Genomic DNA, 26,542 nt, shown 5'->3' with positions numbered 1-26,542 from the left:
ATGCTTCAGGTACTGCACTCAGCGCTCACACAGGACTCTAGAGTCTGATTGTCTGGGCCCAAATCTGGCTCCACCAGTTCTTGGTGAATGATCTTGGGAAAACTATAGATTTCCTCATCTATAATAGAGGAACATTAAGAGTACCTTACTCATGGGGATGGTGTGAAGATTAGGTTGGATAATGCACATAAAGAACTAAAACAGTGTCTAGAACATGAAAACTATTACTAGTTCTACTAGTAGTTTTCCTGTTAGCCACTATCATTATAGCACTGGGGATATCCTAGTAAGACACAGACCATGCCCTTAAGGAGGACTGGGGGAAAGATAGGTACGTATTTATTTATAATGTGGAGTATGAGTAGGCTAATAGGGAACATAAAAGGGGGTACCCCTGAAAGCCTCATGTGGAAGAGAGAGTGAGGAAGACTTGAGTCTGGATACAAGAAAGCAGACAAGTGAGAGAACATTTCAGAAAGAGAGAGGCCAACTCACACGAGAACGCGGAGGTGCAGTAGAGCAGCTCTCCATCCGATAACTGAAGGGATTTGCCTGCCCGGGCTCCAGGCAGGGAGGGGAAGATCCTGCAGGGCTTTGGGGGTGATGCTGAGAAGTTTGGACTTTACCCAGCTGTTGTCTCTTAAGCAACCTGGTTGGATTAGCACTTCAGAAAAATCACTTTGACCACCCATCTGGGAAAAGGGTGGGAGGGAGGCTCGTTAGGAGCAGTTGTCCAGGCAAGGGGAGCCTCCAGTGAAGGCAGAGCCAAGGGCATGGAGAGGAAGGGCCAGTTTTAGGAGATTGACAGGAGTTGGACTGGATAAGCTCAGTGACTGAGGGGCTAAGGGGAGTCAGGGGGATGGAGGAGAATAAGGTGGTGCCCAGGTTTCCCCCAGAGTGACTGGTGGGCACTGTCCTCACTCACCAATACCAGGGATGCAGGAGGAAGGGAGGAGGGCAGGGGTTCCGTTTTGGATTGAAGGCGGTGACGGTGTGTGAGGCAGCAAATTCTATATGCACACACTTTAAAATCTGAACGGAGACAGAGAGAGTTGAAAATACAGGAGGGAGAATGGAAGCTGGTGACTGAGGTTCCTGATAAGATAGGACAAGGAACTCAGAAAGCAGGGGGACACAGGGAGTAGTGTCCCACAGGAGGGAAAAGGAGGGTGGATGTGGGTGCAGGTGCTTCAGAGTCCCACCCACTCCCTATGAAGAGCCCTCCCCCTCCTTGTATCTCTCTTCTCCCATCCGTTCTTTTCTCCCTGTGCGCTCACTTCAAGAACTTGTACTTTTCTTACTAGAGTCAAGGTCACACTCACTGGCATCCCCACTCTCTCATCTATTTCCAAAACTCTTCCATGAATCTTCCCAAGTGTTCTTCCTCTACCGCTTTTATTTGAGAGTCCCCTGGGACCTGGCAGGTCTCACCCAAGACAATACTTCTGCCAAAAAATAAACACCAAGAAATCATACCAAGGTGATCTAGAGTGGGCTGTATTGCATATGATGTCCGGGAATTGACTCTCCAGGATAAAAGAGTAGAGTTCTAGGCTTGGGTCTCAGTTGTGAGCTTTAGTCTTGGGACCCTGATACTCCTTCTTGCAGGGGTGCAGACTCTCTCCATCCCCCTAGAGGCCCCATCAGTTTATCTCTCCCACCTGGTTCCCCCACCACAGCACAGCACCTGCCAGAGAATACCCCATTGCCCAAGAGCTGTCAAAGGCCCACATAGGCAAGGCCCTGACAGTTCATTGGCCATGGCACTTCATCTTAGCCAAGCAACACTGCCAAGAAAAACCTGAGGGCAAGTGAGAAAACCAGTTGTGATCTGCCCAGTAAGCAGGTGGCAGTGCAGCAGCCAGCCCCGCCTCCATGCCTACTGGAGTCTTGGGGATGGAAGGGGAAGCAGACACTCCAGGACCAGTTTACTGAAGCTCCAGCCATCCTGCTATTCTGTGGGGAGCAGCCAGGAACCGGAGGCAGCCACCATGGCACAAGGTAGGGCAGGTCCATGGGGCTCCTGGATGTCAGAGGCAAGGAAGACAGAGGGACTATAGAAAGTCAAGGGAGGGTGGATTCACAGGAAGAAAGGAGTAAATAAAGAACAGGCAGACAGAGTAGAAACTCCAGGAACCTCAGAATTCATTGGTAACCCAAGAACCAGGAGACAGGTAGATGCCAGCAGGTAAACACAGCCAAACAGCTGCATGCCAACATGCTTGCTCCCATAGTCCGGTGGCACAGGGCAGGGCCAGCAATTAGGGGGTTGTGGTTCCTGTTCTTTTCCACCAGCTGACCTTTGACATTGAGCAAGTTAATTCTCTAGTTCCCAGCCCCCATGCCTGAAAAATGAGAGGGGTTGGACCAGACAATCTTGAAATTGTCTTCCATCTCTAGAAATCTCTGAATCTTCATATCTTCACTTCTGCCCCTACTTCAGGTCTCTTCCTCATCTTAGCTAATCTCACCACCACCCTTCTATCTATATTAACTCTCTCTCTCTCTAGAAAGAGATGCTATGAAGATTAAATGGTTAGTTGAAATCATAAGAATAAGCTAAAAAGCTCTATGAATGTAACAAATTTGCCTTCATTTACTCTTTTATGTTAAATTTTTATTTTTAAATTTTTATACTTTTTAATTACACAAAAAATATACCAATACATAGTTGGAGTAAAATGAAGCAATAATTACAGGTAAAGCTATAGGTCTCTTACTGTCACCCCAACCCCAGCCTCATTTCCATAGAAACTACTGTTACCAGTCTTCTGTCTATATTTTTATCTTTATATATATATATATACATATACACACACACACACACTTAATGTAATATTAAAATGTGTGGCTTCTTTTTTGGTATATCTGTGCTATAATCATATTGTACATATTTTTCTACAACTTGTTTTTTTTTCATTCAACAGTATGTCTTAGGGCTCTATTCATGCCACTCACTACCTATAGATTTTCACTATTTTCTACATTGCATAGTATTTCATATTATGGGTGTAAGTAATTTATTTATCCAGTCCCCTGTTGATGGGCATTCAGGTTGCTTCCCATTTTTCAGTTATACAAACAGTGTTGTAGTACACTTTCTTATCTACATCTCTTTGTGCTTATGTGAGAGTGTCTCTCTAGGATAGATACTAAGATCAATTACTTTAAAAGTTCTTCCTATAATTTTCTATTTTATTGATGATTTCACCCCATTCTTCCTGCATATCAAGAAGAAAAATATGTCCAATGCTCGATGTACCTCCTGTTTGAATATCTGGTGTCTGGGCTGAAGAATAATCCTTGTGTTACTGGCAGATAATAACTTGACCCAGGATGCATCAGAGGGTGAGCTTTGGTCCTGCTGCTCATTGTCAGGCAGACACTACCACTCCTGTTGAGTCGTTTGGGCCATGTGTCAACCTGAATCAGGACCAGGTAGCAAGCTCTGTCTAGTCAATTGGTTTCCAAAAGGAATGAGCTTCTTTTTCCACTACTAGGGAAAAGCCAAGTGCTTTCCCACCTGGCAGTGGGTTGGATGTCCTTTCTGAATATGAGTGAAGGCCGGCAATAGGCAGCAGCTATTGGGTAATGGAAAGAGCACAGGACTTGGGCCAGTAATCTTAGGTTTAACCTTGGGCAAAACATTTAATCTGCCTAAACCCCTGGTCAGTGTGGCTCAATTTGTTGAGTGTCGTTCTGTGCACCGAAAGGTCATCAGTTCGATTCCTGGTCAGGGCATATACCCAGGTTGCGGGTTCAATCCCCGGTCCGGTGCGTGTGGAGGCAACTGATTGGTGTTTCTCACATCAATGTTACTCTCTCTCTAAATTCAATAATCTGCTTAAACCTTGGTTTTCTCCATGCCAAGTGTCGATGACATGACATTTCATGTCTCCACTGTTGTGGGGAGGATTCAATGAGATAACTGTCCTAGGTTACCTAGGACAGTGCCTAGCACATAGTAAACTGGCCCTCAATAAGGTGTTCACTGAATCTGAAATTTGAAATAAGCACAAGGTGGTTATGCAAAAGATAGAGAACTTGATTCAACCTATGGAACACTTTTTAATGCCTACAATGTGCTGACAATTATGCTTATATTTCATTTATAAGATACCCATGCTCTTTAGCAGTCATGCCCCATTTCCCCCTCCTCCCAGGCTCTAATCTACTTTCTGTCTTTATGAATTTGCCTAGTCTGCATATTTCATATAAATTGAATCATATAATATGTGGCCTTTTTGTCTGGCTTCTTTCACTCTGCATAATGTTTTTAACTTTCATCCATGTTATGGTATATTCAGCATTCCTTTTTATGACAATAATATTCCATTGTATGGATGTACCACCTTCATTCATTAATCAGTTGATGAACACTCAGTTTGTTTGCATTTTTTGGCTGTTATAAATAATGCTACTATCAGCATCCATGTACATTTGTGTGAACATATGTTTTCTATCTCTTGGGTATAGGAGTGGAATCTCTAGGAGTAGAATTGCTGGGTCATATGGTAACTATGTTTAACATTTTGAGGAACTGCTGGACTGTTTCCAAAGTGGCTGCACCATTTTGCAATCTCACCAGCAATGTATGAGGGTTCCAATTTCTCTACATCCTTACCAGCACTTGTTGCTTTCTCTCTTTCTTGTTATAACCATCCTAGTGGGACCTCCAGTATAATATTGAATAGATGGGGTGAGAGTGGGCATCCTTGTCTTGTTCCTTACCTTAGGGAGAAAGTATCTAGTCTTTCACAATATACAGAATTAGCTGTGGGTTTTTTATAGATACCCTATATCAGGTTGAGGAAATTTCTTCTATTCTTAGTTTGTTGAGTATTTTTATAATGAAAGAATGTTGGATTTTGTCAAATGCCTTGATTCATATTTCTTAAAATCTAAATACAGATGAGATAAAACAGCGAGATCTCTATCCTCATTAGTTTACATTTAGTGGTGGAAGACAGACAAAAAAGTAACTACAAAAATATCTGAACATCTCATGATGAGCCTAAAACTAGCAGGCTTTCAGTAAAAGTTGATGTAAATGAACAAATGGGCACATTAACTTGTCAGTTAAGCAGTTAAAGTTCCCTATGAGTGATGCAGTTAAATGCTGTAGATCAGTTGAAGATGGGAAGAAGGGTAGGCCAGCTGGGACAGGCTTCATGAAAAAGGTGGGTCTTGAACAGTCATTGGAGGACAGGTGGAATTTGGTTAGATAGTGAAGGGGTGTTCTGAGTTGGGACTACAGAGGGATCAAAGTACATGGACAGGAAGGCTACCATTTGCTTGAAGACAGATTGGATGGGAAGGAGGACCCATGCTGAAAGTGGAGAGAAGTGAGAATACAAGTATAAGTTAAGACCAGATATGAAGGGCCATAAGTGTCAGGTTAAGAAGTATGTCTTTTGTATGGTGGGTTGTAGGTTATCTCAGAGCTTTTAAAGCAAAAGTTTGGAATGATCAAGTTGTTTTGAGGACAAGTAATCTGGTGATGTGTTAAGGGGTGGGTGGTGTGGAGAGATAGGAAGCGGGAGACCTGATGGAGGCTGTCACAGTCACTAGGAGTGAGGTGAGGAGGTCCAAATTATGTTAATGTGGAAAGGGGCAGATGAACACCACAGACATTTTAAATGAAGCAGTGAAGGGACTTATGATACATAAATTGATATAGACTGAGAAGGAGATGGGTGAGACAACAATGATTTAAAGTTTGTGATCCTGGGAACCACGATAGGACCATGGTCAAACATGGAGAAGTCAGAAATGGATTCCTTCTGAGGAGGTACCCTTGGAGGACACTGAGGTCAGTCTGCATCTTAGCAGAAGCTCCAGAAGGCAGGAGGTGGGCCTTTCTTTGACTGTCCTCAGCATCACAGTTCCCAAAGCTTTGGGCACATGACATAAGTGGTAGTCAGAGGGCCAGCAAATTGCTAAAAGCACAGCATCTAACTCAGGGACAGTTAACCCAGGAGCAGCTAACCCAAATCTGTTACAGAGGAAAACAAAACTCAATTTGTGTTCAAAAGAGTGGATGGTGGCATGAATCTGGGGACATGCTAGACTAAAGGGAACAGTTAAACTTGGCCAGTCCTATGGGAGGAGTTGGACAGAGAGAGAAAACCATGTACCTCTAGGAGAGTGTAAGGGAGGAAGGAATAGGGGTCAGAGAAGCAGGGAAGGAAGGGAGGAAAGAAGTAAAAAACAGGCACCTAGTCCAGCTGGTGTGGCTCAGTTGTTGAGCATTGACCCATAAGCCAAGAGGTCAGCAGTTTGATTCCTGGTCAAGGCACATGCCCAGGTTGTGGGTTCAGTCCCAGGTAGGAGGCATATAGGAGGCAGCCGATTGATGTTTCTATCTCTCTATCCCTCTCCCTTCCTCTGTCTCTAAAATCAATAAAAATATTTTTTATTTTTTTTTAAAGAGGCACTTACATGCCCAGAGTCTCATTTGATCCTCATACCAACCTTGTAAGGCTGGTAAGGATTCTATTTTACCAACTTGAAAACTGAGGCTCAGGGAGGCTGAGCTTCTTTCTCAAGTTTGCACAACTAGTAAGTGGTGGGCGCTACTGGGCCCTGCTCCGTAACCCTGCTGTCTCGTCTGCCCGGGCTGCGGCTCGCAGGGCTGGAGTTGTCCGTCACAGACCTCCAGAGCTCCCGGAACAACATGCAGCACCGCACCGAGGAGATGAGCTCTGACCACCTCATTGTTCGCCGGGGCCAGGCTTTCAACATCACTCTCTACTTCAGAAACCAGGGCTTCCAGCCAGGCCTGGACAACATCATCTTTGTGGCTGAGACTGGTGAGTACCCCGGCTGGCACACAGGGGTATGTGTTGGGGGATTCTCAGGAGCTGGGAGGTTACCTCAGAGGGCCTCAACTCTGCTTCCTTCCCAGGACCTCTGCCAGACCTGGCCAGGGGGACTCGGGCTGTGTTCAGCCTGGAAGGTCATGGCAGCTCCAGCCCCTGGATGGCCTCACTGGAGACCAACAAGGGCATCTCCCTGGAGGTGAGCCTGTGTGCCCCTCCCACAGCGGCTGTGGGGCGGTACGTCTTGAAGGTTCACATTGACTCCTTCCAGGGGTCTGTCACTGCCTACCAGCTCGGAGAATTCATTCTGCTCTTCAATCCCTGGTGCTCAGGTAAGGCAGGGTGCCTGTGTGGGGGTCCCTTATCTCCTCCCTTTTGTCAATGCCACAGGCCCCTGCTCCCTGGGACCCCACAAAGCTCCCCAATCCCATGCACTCAGCATCTACTCCCAACCACCAAAAAGCAGGGCAGGGAGGACTTGCTATTTATTTACTTACCTAGAATTTTAAAATTATGAACCAAGTTATCTTTATTTTAAAAAAACACTATTACAATTAAGTTTGACCACTGTAACTTTTACCTTTATCATACATTCTTAAGTTAACTCGAGTTTTTTCATTGTAAGAGTAATAAGTGCATTATGGAATGAAGTAAAGGACAGAACAACAGCAACAAAAAAGAAAATACAAAGTGAAAAGTAAAACCTTATTCCAGCCTCTAAGTTCCATTCTCCAGAGGAAATCTGTTAGCCTTACAAAAAATGTTCTATGCTTAATCAAATATGGATTTGCTGCATATATGCATATGTGTGTGATTACACAATACATACACAAATGGGATTATTTAATACATAGTATGCTCTAACTTGCTTTTTTCATTTAAAAATTCAACGTTGCACATGTGTTCCTATCAGTACATTAACAGCTATGATTATTTCACCATTTGGATTCACCCAATTAACTGGTTCCCTACTTATGAACATTTAGGCTGTTTCTAGTTTTTGTCTTAAACAAACAAGCTACAGGAAATATCCCGGCACTACCTGTTCCCCATCCCTGTCCTCTAGATCTACACAGGGGTGGTTACGTAGATTGACAGCACCATGTGGGCAGAATGAAGGACAAGCCAGGAGAAGAGAGCAGAAAGAGGGCAAAAGAGTTGAAAGTAAAGAAAGGATCTGGTGGGATTTGGGGCAGAAGCCAAATTCAACAAATTCTCATTTCTGATTTAGAGGATGTCCCCCTTCCCTTCCTCCCTCTCATTCTACTTTCTCCACCAACCTTATCCCAAGGGGGCCTGCTGAGTTGTGCCAGAACCCAGAACCCTAGCTGAGTTCTAATATCTGTAACCACCTCCCGCTACCTTATCAGTGAATCGCTCAGAACTCTTACCCATCAGCCTGATGAAGAGCACTGACCCTGGACCAAGGAGGACAGTTGTCTGTTCTCTCTAACACACACACACACACACACACACACACACACACACACACACACACACACACACATACACCTCCTGGCCTCCAAAACTGTTTCAGACTTGTACTGAGGGCCCCCCAGAACTGTGGGGAAGAAAATGGTATCTGTAGGTTCTTCTCTTTTAAAGCTTGTGCCCTACAAAAGAAATGATGAGGTCAATGGCAATACCTAACTTCTGGTTTGCTCTTTTCCAACCAGGATTTGTTGAGTACGGTAGAAAGAGCCCTGAACATGGAGTTACATGGGCTGTGTTCACATTTCACCCTGTACTTATATGTGATTTGGGCAAGTTATTTATCACTCTGAGCCTGTTTCCTCAACCTTAAAATGGGGCTGGGATGTAAATGTGCTTTGCAAACCAAGAAATTCCACCAAAGATAAATTTTTACTGTTCCACCTCAATGTTCACACTGAGCCTGTTGCTGGTGTTGAGGGATGGTGGAGAGCAAGTCTTACTGCCCCTCTTGGTGTCACCTGGTGTACTCCTCAGAGTTCAGTTTCCATGCCTTCTGGAGATGGGAATGGGGCAGGAAGGGCAAGATGACTTTTCTGCTTTGTGTCCTCCCACTTTGATTCCTAGGGGACACTGTCTACTTGGACAGTGAGCCACAGAGACAGGAGTATGTTATGAATGATTATGGCTTCATCTACCAAGGGAACAAGAGCTGGATCCACCCTTGCCCCTGGAACTATGGGCAGGTGAGTCTCAGCCCAGCTTATGGACCATCCAAAGGAGAGGGAAGTAGGTAGGGGGTGGGAGGGTGCCCTTCATTCAAGGTTCATCCAGAACTGCTGTCAAACAGGAACTAAATGGTACCAGGAAGATGTGAGATGTAACTCCAGGGAGCTAGAGGAGTAGCCATAGAAAGTTGGGAGTGTTCTTTGCCGATTGTGTCTGATTTGGGCAACATGATTAGAGAGGGAAGGGCAGCTAAAGGCACCCACCCAAGAACTCCATTGAGTATGAGGATGAGGGTGAAGAGATGACAGTGACAACGGCCATGATGGTGCCTGGTGTTTTTCTTTGTTAACTATGTTTCTAGTATGTTCTCCATATTTTGTTTTCCACACATATTCTAAAACGTGTGGTTTTATTTGTTTGTTTATTTGTTTGTTTGTTTATGTTAATCCTCGCCAGAGGATATTTTTTCCATTGATTTTTTTATTTTTAGAGAGAGTGAAAGGGAGAGAGGGGTGGGAGGAGAGAGAAACATCAATGTGAGAGAGACACATCGATTGGTTGCCTCCTGCACTCACCCTGACTGGGGCCAGGAATTGAGCCTACAACCAAGGTACGTGCCCTTGGCCAAAATCGAACCCGGAATCATTTAGTCAGTGGGCTGATGATCTAACCACTGAGAAAAACTGTCCAGGACACATGTGATTTTATTTGCAAAACAGCATCATATTAATTGAAATGCTTTACAACAGCTCAGCCTATAGCAGGTGCTTCAGGGAGTCCAGAACCAGGCCAGGGAAGAGGGTTCTTAAGGCTGAGTCCTGGCACTGGAGCACTGTCAGGGGGAGAGGACCAGCCCTGCCACCCAGAGGGATGTCAGCTATAAATCCTGGGGGAGCTAGTGGAGCCTTGTTTCAGTTTGCTATCCCTTCCTCTCCTGGACTTGTCCAACTCGTATGGCCTCAGGCCCAGTCTAGGCCCCCCAAGTGGGTATAGTCAAGATGAGGCATAGAAGCCTAAATTGGCCCCAACTGACATTCCTAACCCCTCTCTCAGCATGGGCAGATGGGGATCCTAGAGAGCTCCTGGACAGGAATTTGATGTCACCTGTGAGCAATAGTAGTGAAGAGCTGCTGCTTTCTGAGCCCTGGCTCCTCCCATCTCTCTCTCATTCAGTGGACATATATTGAATGCTGCTCAGTGCCAGTCTGGGCTCTAAGTTCTACAGATATAAAAATGAATAAAACACTGTCCCGGAACCCACAGTGAAGTGGGGACTCAGTCACATAAGCAGGTCACATATGCAGTGTGACATGTAAAGATTGCCAGCCATCACAGGGTCCTCTGAGAGCCTAGAGGAGGAACACTTGGTTGAGCATGGGGCTGTTAGGGAAGCTTCCTGGGAGAGGGGACGCTTGAACTGAATTAACCAAGAGAAGGAAGGTGGGGAAAAATATCCCAGGCAGAGGAATGGATGAGCAAAACACAGAGGTGAGGGTCAGTTTGGCCTGCTGCAGGGGTTACAAGGAATCTGGTGTTGCTGGAGCAAAACTGGTGAGGAGAGGGTATTGAGAAGTAGAAAGCCGAATCAGGGAGAGTCGTATGTGTCTTGTAGAGGAGGTTAGAGCTTTGATTCTATAGCCCACAGGGACCTTTGAAAAATTTAAAGCAGAAAAATGAACTAATCAAACTGTCCCCTGGGGAAAATGGATCTAAGAGCCTCTTAATCCTGTTTAATGCCCAGTGTTCCATGGATATCAATGAATTCATTTACTCTCATTCAACAAAGATGCTCAGAATCTCTACTACCTGAGCTCTGTGCCAGGTCTGGGGTGTAGAGTTCCAAGAAAAGCTGGAGGGAGACAGCACACACTTAGACAGGGGAGACAGACCTTGGCTACATCATTATAACTGAGCCTGATGAGAAGAGATGTAACCAGGGCTATGAAGCTAAACCAGGCTTGGGCTCAGGAGAAGTCCTCAGAACAAGTGGCATTCACACCCAGCCTGAAGCACAGGGGGTGAGCATGCCTTGGGTGGGAAGTTTTCATAACTCACATGCTATTAGTCAGTCCACAGCCCCACTGAATCACAGGCACCATGGCAAGTTGGCACCATCACCTTAGCAGTAACTGCCAATGATGAGCTGGATCAGCAGGTGGGGGTGGAAGATGAGGCAATGTGAGGGGGTTTTTTTTGTTAATCCTCACCTGAGGATAATTTTTCCATTGACTTTTAGAGAGAGTGGAGGGACAGAGGGAGGGAGGGAGGGAGGGGGAGAGAGAGATATTGGTATGAGAGAGACACATCGGTTGGTTGCTCCTGCCCATGCCCTGACAAGGGCCGGGGATCAAACCCACTACCCAGGTATGTGCCCTTGACTGGGAATCGAACCTGTGACCCTTCAGTGCATGGGATGACACTCTAACCACTGGGCAACACTGGCCAGAGTGAGGCAATGTGGTTTTATCAAGAATATCCCATGAGGTCCAAGAGTATGAAGATTGAGAAGGGGGAGAAACAGATGTTTCAGCCAGTCAGACACATAAGAAAAAACTCCAGGGATTTGACTTGCAGGACATACAAACTGGGTGAGTTGTGACCCCAGAGCTTTGAGTCTCTACACCTGCTCAGGAAGCAGTTCATGACTGTGCTACTGGACAGAGTTACCTTCCAAACGAGTTTATATTTCACAAACACACTCCACTGGAGAGCTGGGCGGGGTGGCCCCATATCTGCATGTGCCAAGCTCGGGTGCCTTGCCTCTCTCCTTGCAGTTCGAAGAGAGTATCATAGACATCTGCCTGAAGTTGCTAGACAAGAGCCTGAACTTCCAGATCGACCCAGGCACAGACTGTGCCCTCCGGGGGAGCCCTGTCTACATCAGTAGAGTGGTGTGCGCCATGGTGAGGCTGGGTCTGGATTTGCCCACTCGGGTGTGTCCAGAGAGGGAGGAAGCTGTGTCAGGAGAGCTCTGCCCATTCACAGTTGCCCTCTGCAACGTAGAGAATGAAAAGTCGAGAGGGCAGGGCTCTCTTGCAAATCCATTTTGGATAAGACTGATGAAAGAATATGGCTAACAGGTTTCCTCAAGAGAGCTCTTAAATAGCTAGGTGTGGGCCATTATGTCTATTAATTCCAAATTGCATGTTTTGGGAAAGCCTGAGCATAGCTGTAGTTTGTGAAATGGTCTTATTGGTTCTAAATTTCCTTTGTTCTGAGTATTTTTAAAAGCTATCAGAGCCTAGCTCTAGCTTTTCAAGGGATGGGGAGATAAGGAGTAAGGAGGTGTGTAGAAATAGAATAATAAACTAATTAACAGTGGAGCACAAGTCAGAATAGCCAGCTTCACATCTCAGCCTCTTCCTCAGCAGGTCTGGAAGTTACCAGGTAAAATGAAACCAAAGCCTCCTCTGTCTCAGGCCCATGGGCCTTGCAAGGCAGCTCACACATCACATCTTGTTGATTAAAAGGATGCTTCTAATTCTTTTATATATGGCTTCTCTTCAGATCAACAGCAATGATGACAATGGGGTACTCAGTGGAAACTGGAGTGAGGATTACTCAGATGGCACCAACCCTGCAGAGTGGACGGGCAGTGTGGCCATCCTGAAACAGTGGCACGCCACAGGTTACCAGCCAGTGCGCTATGGGCAGTGCTGGGTTTTTGCAGCCATCATGTGCACAGGTAGGGCATAGAAAGGTCCCCATGAAGTTACCAGAAAGTGGAATGGCTCTCATATTAGCCCTTCAAATAATTCCTGTCCCCATCTCACACAGTTCCCACCAAGGGACATTTAGAAGGAAGCCTTTTCCAGCAAAAGTGTCTCATCACTAATCTCAGGCTTCATATATCTGGGCTTATTTCAGAGGACGGTTTTGAGGTAGAAATCACACATTTCCCAGAGCCTGGCATAGTTCCCTTCTTCTGAGCATGGACAGCCTAACAGAATATTCCTAAGAACATGGCTGGAAATTGTCTGGTACGAGAAAGGAATGAGATGAGAGGCCAAGGAATTAGAAAACTTGCGAACTGATTAGCACAGAGATGGTCTTAATAAAGATGTGCATGAGAGGGAAATGCTCATCTGAACAGTGGCATGGGCCATGGGGCCAGAGCAAGATAGCAGCCAAAGTACAATGACCTTGAATTTGGAGTTTCCCAAGTTCAGAGGGTCTGGAGGCCTGGCTCAGGCCAGGGAATTAGGGGTGAGGGGAAATAGTAGATCAGCTTTTCAGCTAGGGAGTGGATACAACATTAGTAGAAGAAAAGCTAAAAAAATAGGCACATGGGAAGGTAGTCAAATGGAAGTTGGTGTGCATGTGGCAAGAGGAGCAAGCAGAAGGAAGTGGGAGGTGAATCTTGAGGAAGCTCTCAGCTTCTTGGCATGCATATCCGAATACCTGACTTGGGTCACAATCAGGAAGTTATTATTGTTACCTGGGGAAAGATGCCAAGTATGGCTTTTGTTTACAGTACTCTCTAGTATAATCCAGGGAGGCCAGATCCGCGAACAACTTGGTTTTATTGAGGACTGAGGCCTTTTGTGTAGAAATTCCCAATAAAATAAAACCTGATGCAATCTGTGCACAAATGTGTGCTGGGTCCAGCTCCGGGCTCTTGGAGGGAGCCTAGAGAGCCTGGGGCTGCCGAGCAAAGGCCAGGCCTCTGTCTAAGGACACAAGGAGGTTTCTGTCAGCACCCACAGATGGTAACTTCACACAGGTTGGTGAGGAGGTCTTGAACTACTTCTCCCCAGCAGCTGCACAGCCCCATCTTGAGTTGGATGTTTGGATTGCTCAAAGAATCCCTGGTGTGTGTGTGTGTGTGTGTGTGTGTGTGTGTGTGTGTGTGTGTGTGTGTGTTAATAAGAAATCAGGAATTTCACAGCTTTGATTGTATGACAGACAAGAGTCACAGACATTTGGGTAAACTGGGATGTCTGAGTCACCGAGGGAGGAGCACAAGAGTGAGAGGCAGAGGATGGATCGATCTTGTTTGTGCACGACAGACAGGAAATCTTCCTGTGCATGGAAAAGCCTTGAGTCTAATGGGCCAGGTGGATGTGTATAAAAGGAACGGGCCAGGTTTTGGGGTGCGGTTATCTGGAACTGGGTGATGACAGAGGTGGAGCCAGTGAATGGAGATTATGCAACAGAGCAGACCAATTAAAATGTTTATGAGAATGAGAATAATGGCCCTTTCGTGACCTGGGAAACAAAGGATTGGGCTGCCGTGGGTCCACCTGCAGGTCAGTCAGCACTAGCCTTCCCCAAAAGGGCGATCATGTTGTATATTAATAAGTATATCAGTTTTAAAAGCTCACTAACACTTATTTATGGAGTCCTTATTTTATGCTAGGCACTGTACTCCACTAAAAGTTAGAGATTTATCAAGCTCCTTAACCTGAGCCAGCTGCCAAAGCATGGTTATTATTTAAATCACAATCGCTGATGTGTTTGAAGAATTCCTTTGTTCCAGCAACTGGGCTAAAACTTTGACAGCTTAGAATAACCGTGAGCCATGTGGGCTCCAGAGGTAGACTGCTTGGCTTCAAATACCAGCACGGCCATTAGTTGGCTGAGTAACCTGGGGCCAGTCACTTAACATGTGCCTCAGTTTCCTCAGGTGTATAATGGGGAAAGTAATAGTACCTACCTCCTAGGGTTATTGAAAGGATTAAGTTCATACAGGGAGAATTCTTAGACTAGAGCCTGGCTACAGTGAGTGCACAGTATTAAGCAGGTAGCCTCGTGGGATCCTTCAGACGACCTTATGAGTTAGGTCCTATCATCACTTCAATTTGGCAGATCAGGAGACTGAGTGGCGGAGCTAAGTCATGCCCAGGTCTGGTGTGCTCTAACCATGAGGCCATACACTGCACAGACATGACTAGCAGCTGCCATGTATCCAGCATCCCCTGTGCATCGGGCACACACTGAGCACTTCCACTTTTTCTAATCCTCACAGCCACATGCAAAGTAGATATTACCGTCACTTTACAGGTGAAAAAACTGAGGCTTGAAAGTGACCAAGTGACTCTTGTCTGACTCAAGTACATTCTCTTCCCAGCAGCTTTACCACTCAGTATTGCCTTTTTTAAAAAATATGAATATATTGACTTTAAGTTCCTAAAGAAAAATCACAGAAATTAGACTTTGGATGCATAAAAGACAACGTTATAATTTTTGACTGGGCTGTTTCCTTGACATCTGTTTAGCTGTCTGTTACTTTTGAGAATTTCAGAGAAATCCCTGGCCTACCTTTCCTATGTGCAGGGCCAGCTGCCCCACAACACTCAGCCATCAGGCTTTTCCTGTCCTGGCCATCCACTTCTTGTGACAAGGTAGGGTCCCTCTGTCGTTGGCTGAGATCTGTGAAATAGCCTGGAAGCCTTGCACTGTAACAAGGGAACAGAGGAGACAGTGATGTTCTGTTGCCTGAAAATTCTCCCCAAAGCCTGGTGTCCAACAGCCTCTTATTGTACGATTCCATATATGTGAAATGCCCAGAATAGGCCAATTCATAGAGACAGAGAGTGGATTAGTGGTTACTTGGGGCTGGGGGAGGGGAGAACGGAAAGCGATTGCCAGGGGGCATGGAATTCCTTTCTGAGGTGATGAAATGTTCTGGAATTAGATGGAGATTATTGTACAACCTGTGAATATACTACCAACCACAGAAGTGGTGCCTTTAAAAGGGCAAATTTTATGGTATGTAAATTATCTCAGTAAAGTTTTTTTAAAGCCAGGCATCCTGGGAATATGCGTGGTCCTTGTAGGCTCCTGCCCACAACTGCATGGGGTAGGGGAGGGGGCAGAAGTGAGGGGCTGAGGGTTGATGACTGTGAGCAGGTCTGTGAGGCACCATCTCCTCTGTAAAGTAGGGCCCTGAGCCCTGCGCCATGGTGGGAAATGGCGTGAAGATAAGTAGGCTCAGTGCTTGGCTCTGGGCCCTCCTCTCTTCACCCAAAACTAATCTAAGATTTTTTCTTACTTGTTTGTATAGTGGCCCCTATAAGTACCTCATGATCTTCATTTCAATACAATAACTCTTGTGCTCATTGTTTTTACTGAGCCCTTTACTCTCAAAGAAGGAACCTCAGTCCAGGCCCTGGTGTGTTAATTTGCCTCAACCTTTAGCTTAAACACAAACCTACCCTTACTTTCCATGGGTTTATGGGGCATTAAAAATTGTATGGAATGTTCCCTCACAAGGTTGTGGTTTAATTAATATATGGCAAGAACTTAGAAAAATGCCTGGCACATGGTTAGTTTTACGTAAGTGTTAGCTATTATAATTAGTCTCATAGTGTTTTAATCTCTGCCTCTTAGGCTCCAAAGGTCTGGCTGGCTCTTGTTTAAAAGGTGTTTCTAGCCACTCACCAAACTTCAGCTCTCTATTTTCTCTACCACTTTTTGAGTTTATTTCCTTCCTTTGTTCCTTGGAGTGTTCAGGATTAAATTAATCGTATTCCTCATGTCATGGCATTTATCGTTATAGGTTTGCTTCAGGCCCTTCATTTAAAAAAATGTAACGAATTAATTGATTCCTCCCGTCTATCTCATAACCCATTTCCATTCACCTCCCCCCATGATAGGGAAACATTTTGATGTGTTTAATATGTAGCACTGTATTTGAAGGTGTTCTCATAAAAAAAGGATATTGTTATCTTTCTTTTGTTAACCCTCACCCAAGGATATTTTTTCCATTGATTTTTAGAGAGAGTGGAAGGAAGGGAGGGAGGAGCAGAGAGGGAGAGAGAGAGGTAGTAGGGGGTAGGGAGGAGAAAAATATCTATGTGAGAGGGACATGGCAATTGGTTGCCTCCTGCATGTATCCCAACTGGGCCCAGGGATCCAGGCACATTCCCTTGACCGGGAATCGAACCAGTGACCCTTCAGTTCACAGGCTGTTGTTCTAACCACTGAGTCACACCGGCCAGGGCAGTATATTGTTATCTTTGTGTAATATTTTGTCCAGTATGTTTTTTGTTCTATTGATTGTATTTTTCACCTTTAAAAGTTCCATTAGGTCTTTATCTTCCATTTTTCTTAGTATATTCATGTTTTCCTTTACTTTCTCTTGAGCCTATTTATAGTATTTAAAATAACTGTTTTAGGGTCCTTGTCAGCTAGTTCCATTATCTCTGTCATTTCTGGATCTAGTTCTATTGATTGACATTTTTCCTGATCACGGTATTTTCCTGCTTCTTTACAAGCCTGTAATTTTTTTAAGTAGGCTTTCTTTTTTAGGCCAGTTTTAGGTTTCATTGTCAGAGCGGACAAGGGAGAATAGCTCGAAGATGTCCTTGTGCTAACATGCTTGAGAAACCAAGGCAAGGTAACCATCTCATTATGGGCAACAATTAAAGGCGTGGGGGGAGGAGCAGGAAGTGGCACTTTTACCATTTGGAAGCTTAAGGCAACCAGGGAGAAAATAAAAGACGTTAAAAACCATCATATTTAAATGCAATTACTTTGACTCTCTTAGCTGGGGCTTTGACTCTGTTCGTCATTATAAACCATGGAGGTGTGGTAGCAAAGATGACCAAATGAATTTCAATAAATAAGTAAATTGAACTCTAATTTTGCACTAATTTCTCTTATAAAATTGGAACTACATTTCTACATGGGGAGGCAAGGGTTGGGGGAAGACCTGGGGAGAAGCCTTCAAGGTCAGCCTGAAACAGGCTTTGTGTTTCAGTGCACCAGCAGGACAGTGCCCACCACCAGTCAGGTGTGAAGCTGCACTCCTGGAGGCAGGAATGTCTTTCAGTTTTGCATACTCTGCATCTAACACACTGCCTGGTTCATAGCAGGGGCTTGACACTTGTCACTGAAGAAGTGCTAAATGGCCTAGTGAAGAGATACAGTAATCCATGCTGGGTGTGTTGTGTTCTGTAACATACCTTGGGAACTTTTTAATTTTTTCCTGACTCTGAGACCTTGCCCACCTTTGTCCAAATATCACCGTGTGAGTGTGTATGCCTGTGGATGCACACACACAAACACACCCCATATGGGTTTCTTTTTTATGAGGGACTCAGCTCTCACAAAATTATCAATAAACGAGTCACCTGAGTCTCGTGTCAAAATGTGAATCACTGGGAGTGATAGTCTGTAGAAACCTTGTGCACAGGTCAAAGACAACATACTTTGAACAGGATTTAATGAGCATCTGCTCTGTGCACATCCAGCCATGTGGCGCAGGAATTGACACTACCACTGACATTTCAAGTGGCTGTTTATGAATTCATCGATCAGGGTGAAACCTGTGGGCTGGCTCTCTGCTCTCCCTGTTCACCCTCCTTGGCATGTTCTCTCATTACCATAAGTGTTATCCATCTGCCTGACTGTAATCTTAGCATAAATCCTGGCCCACGCAATTCTCCTGAGTCATTCAAGTGCTCTTCCATCATTCCTGTCACATGTTCCTTCAGTGACAGCTTTTCTAACCTTCACCCTCCCCTCTGAGCTGTCCTGTGTCACCTCCACCTACAACTGGCTTGTCAGCTCTGCTCACTCCCTGCCCTCGTTCCTTGGCCCTGTGCAGACCTGCCACTTCGAGGAGAACTCCAGGTTCCCCTTTGGGTGTCTCTCCTCCCTGTCCTGGGCTATATCCAGAGGTGTGTCCACACCCTAGCTTGGAGAGGCTTTGTGCCAAAGTATAATAGAGAGCCCAAACTAAAATCTGTAAGCAATTAAATGTTAATATAAATAAGTATTTATAAACTAATAAATGCTTATTAGTTTATGAATACTTATGAATTTTTAAAATTATAGTATTATGTGTGAAGAACCTTTAGAAATATCTATATTTTTTGACTCAGTGATTTATCTCCTGGAATCTGTCCCAAGGGAGGAAAAAAAAGACTGATCTATAAAGATGTTCATCACAGCATTATTTACAATAGGGGGAAAATTGTAATCCAACTAAATATCTAAAAATAACCACCACTAGAAATCTTGCTTTTGTCAAATATTTGATAACACAAGAAAGTGCTTGGGATGTGTAGTAATGTGAAAATACTAGAGTGCTGAACTGTGTGCATACTACTGGGAGGTGAACTCAGAATTGAGTACAAGCTTAGCAGTGAAACCGGGACTTAAGGGCTAGCTCTGCCACTTCCTAGCTGTGTGACTTTGGTCAAGGTAAGCAAACTTTTCTTAGCCTCTGATTCTTCATCTATAAAATGGGGAAAATAACAGTAGCTTCCATGTAGAGTTGTCCTGAGAGCAGTGTATGTAAAACAGCGCCATGCCTGATGGAGTGGTTGTTGTTGTTGTTATGTCACTGTTGGACTTGAGGGGACATGGATCCCCAGGGCATTTGGTGGTAGGATGGGCTGGGAGATATGTTCTTAAAAGAGTACAGAATAGGAGAAATATGGCAGAAGACAAAGAAAAGAAGTTGGTTGGCAAAGGGAAGGGATGCTCCTTCAGCAATAAAGACAACATTCTACCTCTTTCCCAGAATTTCTCCACAGGGTACAGACTCACTTTTCTAGGCTTCTGTTACGCAGTTTCCTTCCCTTCCTTCTTTGAGAAGCTGCCAAGACAAGCCACCCACGGAATAGGGGGAGTCCAAACCACAGGACTCCTTGCCTAAGAATCTGATGTCCTCAGCCAACAATCCTTACCACAGGGAGGAAAACTTTCCAGGTATTTGGTTTAGAGATGGAAATCTATGGCCAGGAGAGAAGTGAGACTGAGTCAGGCCACTGAGTCTTGCCAAAGGAGGTGCGCCTGTCCCGCCCTGCTGGCCCAGGCAGGGGAACCCAGGACTCTCTAAACTCTCTGTTGGCCCTAGCAGTGCTCGTAGGAGCAACCTGCATCTTTGCACGGGGTGTCTTCTGTGAGCAGCAGGAAGAGGAGCTCAGGAAGATGGGGAGGAATGTTGGCAGCATCACCAACCCAGCACCCTAGAGAGCTCCTGCTTGGTCCTCAAGGTGCTAAATGAATGATTTCCCTGGGTCCAGGGCCCTAACTCCAGGAATCCATAGAGCTCCTGAATCCACAACCCCAAAAGATTTTCTGCCTTTTTTGCAGTGATGAGGTGCCTGGGGATCCCCACCCGCGTGATCACCAACTTTGACTCTGGCCATGACACAGACGGAAACCTGATCATAGATGAGTACTATGACAACACGGGCAGGATTTTGGAGAATAAGAAGGACACTGTCTGGTGAGAGACAACTTCTCAGTCTCTTTGTAGGACAAACCCCACCAGCAGAAGTGTGTCCATGAGCTTGATGGCCTCTCATGCCCCCCACCTCCACTTTCACTGGCTCCAGGGCTCGGTATCCCCAACCCAAAGGCTGGGACACAGCCCAACACAAAAACAACAATTTTGAGTTTAGAAGCCTCACATCACAAGAGCTCTCTGCTCTGGGTGAAGTCTTCCTCTTTGTCACCTCCTTCATTTATTACTCAGCCTGTGACTGCAGGAGCACCTGAAGTCTCACCTCTGGACACAAAGACCAACACTGCCTCTGTGAGTCAGCAGCACACACAGGAAAGGGCTACAAGGACTTTCTGAGAGAGAGTGAGGATTTTTAACTTCAGTTGGCTCTAGAAGCCTTCATTCTCTATTCACAGACAGAAAAAAGCTCCTTTCAGGGCAGGTTGGGGTTCACAGGAGGAAGAGCCATCACTATAGCACCCACAGAGGTTTGAAGGCCTGGGGTGTGCTAAGTCCGTCTTTCTATCTGGCAGTGCATCCACTCATCGTCCCCTGCCTTCCTCCAGAAAGGACATAGCACTACAAACTCTCCCTTAGCTTATTTGACACTGACTCCTCTGGCTTCTTCCTCAGGGATTACCATGTCTGGAATGAGTGCTGGATGGCCCGAAAGGACCTCCCTCCTGGATACGGAGGTTGGCAGGTGCTGGATGCCACTCCTCAGGAGAGGAGCAATGGTGAGGCTCTCCATGGGAAAGGCAGGACCCACTCCCACAGAAACAGTCCCTGCCCCTGCAACAACAGTCCATTGGCCCATCGTGGCTCATCTGTTCTCCTTCAGGCCTGTTCTGCTGCGGTCCTGCCTCTGTCAGAGCCATCAAAGAGGGAGAGGTGGATCTGAGCTACGACACAGCCTTTGCCTTTTCCATGGTGAATGCTGACTGTGTGTCCTGGCTCATTCATGGAGGGAAGGAGCAGAGACTTTACCAGGACACAAATTCTGTGGGCAATTTTATCAGCACCAAGGGTATCCAGAGCAATGAGCGGGATGACATCACAGAAAACTACAAGTATGAAGAAGGTATGACTATGCCAGCCCCCCTCAGAGCCCAGATCCCCAGATTCTGTGGGCTCCTTCCCCCTCCCTCCGGGAACCTCCTAGCCAGCTGAAACAGGCCCCTGGGGAACCTGTTTCAGAGGGCATCTGTGGGGCAGGACCCAGTCCAGTGTCTCCTCAGCCCTTCAGTTTTAGATTCCCAGTTGAGGCTTCCCCACTGCCTCACTTCCTCGTGCCCACCCCTTCCCCCATCCCACAGGCCAGTGAGTGCCCTCCACAGATGCTCATGGTGACTATAGGGCCATTGACAGGCATGTCACCAACAGTATATGAATTCCTTACCCCTGCGTTCCCCCAAAAATCAGCCTCCCACTAAAGATGGCAGTGCATTTAGTAAACAATCTCTTATAAATTAAATTAATTTTCTTTAACTTATTGTTTAATTTACTGTGTTTTACTGAGTGTTTGGAGGACAGGCCAGACCACCAGCTAGGACCAAGGCTGATATAAAGCCATATGTTCACTCTCACGCCCACCACCTGCAGAGGATGGTTTGGAGATGTGGGGACCTGGCAGGAGCTTCTTACCCAAGCCAGCAGGGGTAAAGGTGCAGTTAAGTTAGTCAGCTATGGACTAATTCCTGGAAATTGAGGAAGACCAACCACCAGGTTCAACTACCAGGGAGCCAATCAAAAATATCCAGCCCATGAGGGCCAGAAGCAGGGTGAGGGGCAGAATCTATATAGGGGTGGATCAGGAATGTGTGGGGCTGGGGCAGGGGAGTAGCTAAGCAATTGTTGGGAATGCTGGCAAGTAGGTATCTGTGGTTTGTCTCTGTGGGCCTTTGGGGCCACCATAGAGAAGCTCTAGAATCCAAGCCTAGGATGGGGCTACACAGCAATACAGTCCATTCCCTCCCCACCCCTGTCCACTCTGGGGTTATTATGGTTGGGGTGCCCAGAAACAGATCCTGAGGCAAGGATTCAAGTACAAGTGGTTTATCTATGAGGAAATCCAGCAACTACTGGAAGGAATGAGAATGAGTGAGGGAGACAGGGAAGGGGTGGAAGCCAGTGCAGGGTGCCTGATAGCATTGTAGGCAGCTGGAGCTCAGTCCGGCTGGGGTGCACTGCCAGTGGGGTTGCCAGGGAAAATATAGGAAGAATAATGCTTTAGTCTAACTATATCTCTAATTATTTGTTGTTAATCTGAAATTCAAATTAAATGGCTCTGTATTTTTATTTGCTATATCTGGCCACCCTATCAGGGATTCAGTGTAAAGTGTAGAACATCACAGGTCAGCAATTTTCAACCTTCTCATTTCATGGCACACAAAAACTAATTATTAAAAGTCTGTGGCACACCAAAAAATATGTTATAATTTTTCCAGATCTGCAAAAAAAAGTATAGTTTTGATTCATTTACACTGGATGGCTGTTGTGTTGGCTGCTGTCATTTTTTTAATTTGACAATCCAAGGGAAAAGAGGTCAGTGCCCCTGATAGTCAGATATTCAATATTTAAAAAATTTTTGCTACACACCAGTCAAAAATCACTGCCCTAGATTTATCCCACTCAAGAGGCAAGGGACTATTATTTTTCCACCAAATCCTATTGGTTAGGGGTTGAGGGCTGCTCCTGGGGGGTGTAAATGCCCTAGCACTTTTGGCCTGAGAAAGCTTCAGGCAAAGAGTAGTAGCAGATGCTAGAATTTGAAATTAGGTCACATGGGCACTGAAATGGCAAGTGCCAAGGCAATGTGGGTGGGGCATGGACAGCATTTACTGCAAGGTCCATGGGGTTCCTCTGTGAACTTGGGGGATCCGGAGCTATATTCCGGTGGGCCTGAGTACGCTGCTCAGCCAAGCAGTATTGTGTCTCCTGCCACCCAGCCCGACAAGATCTGAGGGTGGAGCAAACCAGAGAGAAGCTAAATCTGATCAACTTCTCCCTGGGTCCTCTCTTACTGAAGTCAGTGTCTCAAGATTCTCTTCTGCCTGCAACAGGGCTTAGAACAACCTTCAGAGCAAGGGGACAAAAGCAGCCTCTGCCTGGGAGGATGTGGGGATGCACTGAAGGGGTAAAGCAGGGCCCTGGAGACAGTAAATACTCAGTGATGGCAGCTGCAGGAATTATTAGGGAAGCCCAGTGAGTATTCCTGCACTGCCTGGCCACTGCGCAACCCTGGAACTAAGACTTGGGCCTCTGGGAACCCAGCTAGACTGAATTTCCTCTTCTTTTACACTCTGGCTTCTCAGTCTCTCAATTTCCAGATAGTCTACACCTGAGCGATAAATTGGTGCTGCAACAGAAATCATGTCATGCCTTGTTGTCTTTAAGAGCCTCATCTCCACATCTGTGGGCCTTCATCTTTCCCATGGGGAAGGCAGGATAGTCTATTGGTCGTGAGCACAGATTTTTTCGAGTTGGAGAATCTGATTTCCACCAGAACTCTGCCCCTTGCAAGTTTGTGACTTGGGCAACTGACATGACCTCTCTGAGCCCCATTTTCCACGTCTGAATGTAGAATAATAATAATAATAATACATCTCTCTCATAGTTGATGTGAGGATGAAAGGAGTGAAGTGTTCAGCAGAGCCTGACACTTGGAAAGCTCCTAATAAATTGTAGGGAGTGTTTGTTGTTGGAAATGAGGGTTTTTACAATCCTGCAGTGCTGGTGGGGCTGTTGGGAATGATGTTCAGCCATGGCTTAGCCCCTGGGTGAGCCTGGCCCACAGCAGGTGCTATTTCTGCCCTCCCAGGTTCCCCCCAGGAGAGGCAAGTGTTTCTGAAGGCTCTTCAGAAGCTGAAGACTGGAAGGTCCCAAGGCCACTACAGAGCAGACTCGCAACCTTCGAGGCCAATGTCACTGAGCCAGGACAGTCCCCGGAGCCTGAATTCTCCTTCCCTTCGGCCCAGTGATGTTATCCCAGTCTCCCTGAAATTCCAGCTGCTCGACCCGCCCAACATGGGCCAGGACATAAGGTTTGTCCTGCTGGCCCTCAACATGTCGCTCCAGTTCAAGGACCTCAAAGTGAACCTGAGTGCTCAGTCTCTGCTGCATGATGGCAACCCCCTGCCCCCTTTCTGGCAGGACACAGCCTTCATCAGACTCTTTCCTGAAGAAGGTATGGGCTCTGGGTATGGGCATGGGGACTCTGTACACAGAGTGGGTTATGGAAATGCCAGTGGGGTCAAACCAGCCATCGAGGGTTCTGGAGCAGACACGATCTTCCTGGTGTCCCCTCCAGCACAGATTCCTTTTCTTCTTCCCCTTCCCTCCTTCCCTCTGCCTCCTGTCTCCTCTTCTTCCTCCTACCCTTCCTTTACTACCCCAAGGAAAGTAGCCTGGCTTAGTGGGGAAAACCTGAGCTTTGGAGGCATCCAAACTTCAGTTAAGGCCTTGGCTTACCCATTTACCAGAAGAATTATCTTGGGCAAGCCATTTCACTTCTCAGTCTCTCCAGCTGAAAACCTGGTACCTGCATCACTGGGGCTCAGTGCATGTTGGCTTCCTCCTCTCTATAAAAGTGTCCAGCTGATTTCCCAAGCAGTCTCACCTCATCCTGTGTTCTCTCCCTAGCAAAGACCCATCACTGCCAAGTCCCCTACTCCCAGTATAGCCAGCACCTGTCAACAGACAAGCTGATTCGCATCAGTGCCCTGGCAGAAGAGAAGAGTAGTCCTGAGAAGATCCTGGTGAACAAGATCATCACCTTAATGTATCCCGCCATCATAATTAATGTAGGCAAGAGCCCTGCAAGTGGCCTGGGGGCTTCTTGGGATCAGCTGGGAGCGGGTGGAGCCCTCTTGATAGCCTGTTCAGGAGAGCAGCCCCTCCTTTCCTCTGCCTCTTCTGGTGCTTCCAGGTACCTCCCACCTAGATCAGGAGGTTTATTTGGAAACACCAGGTGATGTTTCCATTCTCTTGCACCATTAGCTGCCTTATGGGTGGACCTTAAGCAATTGACATAGAGAGGTCCCTCTCTTGTGCCACCTCCCACTGTTGGCCTTCCCCAGGGTCCATATGAGTCAACTAAGAAGAGGGAGGGACCTGAGAAGGGGGAGAGCACTGCCTGAAGGTTAGATTAGGTTTGATTTGCCATTTCCTGACTGTGCATCCTTGGAGAAACCCCAGGGCCTCTGCTTCTTGAACTGTCCATTGAGAAGATTAGATTAGATGGCCTCTGAGGATACCTCCTGTTCTGTGGTCCTCTGAGTGGGAAGATGTCATAGGTCCCTTCCTTCCATTGCTGCCTCCCCAGGCCAAGCACTCTCCTGGACCCTGCCACATGAGCCTGTGATGCCCTCTGGTAGCGTGTATCTGGCAAGCCCAGCCTCGGGAGGGTTTCTGAAAGTGCCTCTAGGTTTCCTGAGGCTACTTCCTTGTCTCTACAGCCCTGAATGAGGGAAGGGATGGAGTGGAATTGCAGTAAGATGAAACTAATGAAAACTGCCAACGAACATTCTATCTCCCCAAATAATGCATGAGAATCCTTTGGGAGCTCTCGATTATTTTACACTTGGAGATAATCCCTGGCGCAGAGGAAACATCATTGGAGACTCCCAATTTATCAGACTCTTCCATATGCTGGGTTGAGTGATGTAAAATATTTTACAAACATTCATACACATATAAAGATGGAAAAGTTTCACATAACAATATCTTGTGTAATGACAACCCATTAAGTTGGTTTTAACCCATGGCTGCAAATGCACGGCCATGGAAGTCCAGCTCCTCAGGAAACAGATCTAGGGAACAGCACCCTCCACAAGAGCTTGGTGAATTGGAGAGTGAGACTAATTCTTTGCTCCTTCCTCTCCTCTGGATTTCTCTGTTTAGGTCCTAGGAGCAGCCATTGTGAACCAGCCACTCTCCATACAGGTGATATTTTCAAACCCTCTTTCGGAGCAGGTTGCAGACTGTGTGCTCACCGTGGAAGGAAGTGGGCTCTTCAAGAAACAGCAGAGAGTCTTGTGAGTACTGCGGGTGCTCAGCCTTCTCTCCTGTTTTATCCTGGGGTCAGCACTGTCCTTTCTGAACACAGGCTCCCAGGCCAGGCTCTGAGAACACTGGGAAAGGAGGGAACAACTTGCTGAGTGAAAAAGGGCTTCAGGTTGATCACAATGCCTATGTGTTTCTGACATTCTTCTTTCTCCACTGCAGCATTGGAGTCCTCAAACCCCAACACAGGGCCAGCATCACTCTAAAGACCACCCCCTTCAGGAGTGGCCAAAGGCAGATCCAAGCTAATCTGAGGAGCAACAAGTTTAAGGACATCAAGGGTTACAAGAATGTCTATGTTGATGTCACATTATAA

General features: G+C 46.3%; 1 protein-coding gene across 1 annotated transcript; it reads left to right on the top strand.

The window, feature by feature from the left end:
* Positions 1 to 26,542, top strand: TGM5 (transglutaminase 5; the record flags this gene model as incomplete). The annotated part of the gene is given in 16 exon segments (XM_081124255.1): positions 1 to 9; positions 1,778 to 1,940; positions 1,943 to 1,966; positions 1,969 to 2,001; positions 6,633 to 6,812; positions 6,908 to 7,153; positions 8,880 to 8,998; positions 11,756 to 11,884; positions 12,489 to 12,666; positions 20,031 to 20,166; positions 20,797 to 20,900; positions 21,005 to 21,244; positions 23,984 to 24,349; positions 24,805 to 24,965; positions 26,065 to 26,198; positions 26,389 to 26,542. Coding segments are annotated over 16 exon segments (2,376 nt in total).

Source organism: Miniopterus schreibersii, assembly GCF_964146895.1.
Source record: "Miniopterus schreibersii genome assembly, chromosome: 1".
NCBI lineage: Eukaryota > Metazoa > Chordata > Mammalia > Chiroptera > Miniopteridae > Miniopterus > Miniopterus schreibersii.
Note: the sequence above shows the minus strand (reverse complement) of the source record. Positions and strands in the feature narration are given on the sequence as shown.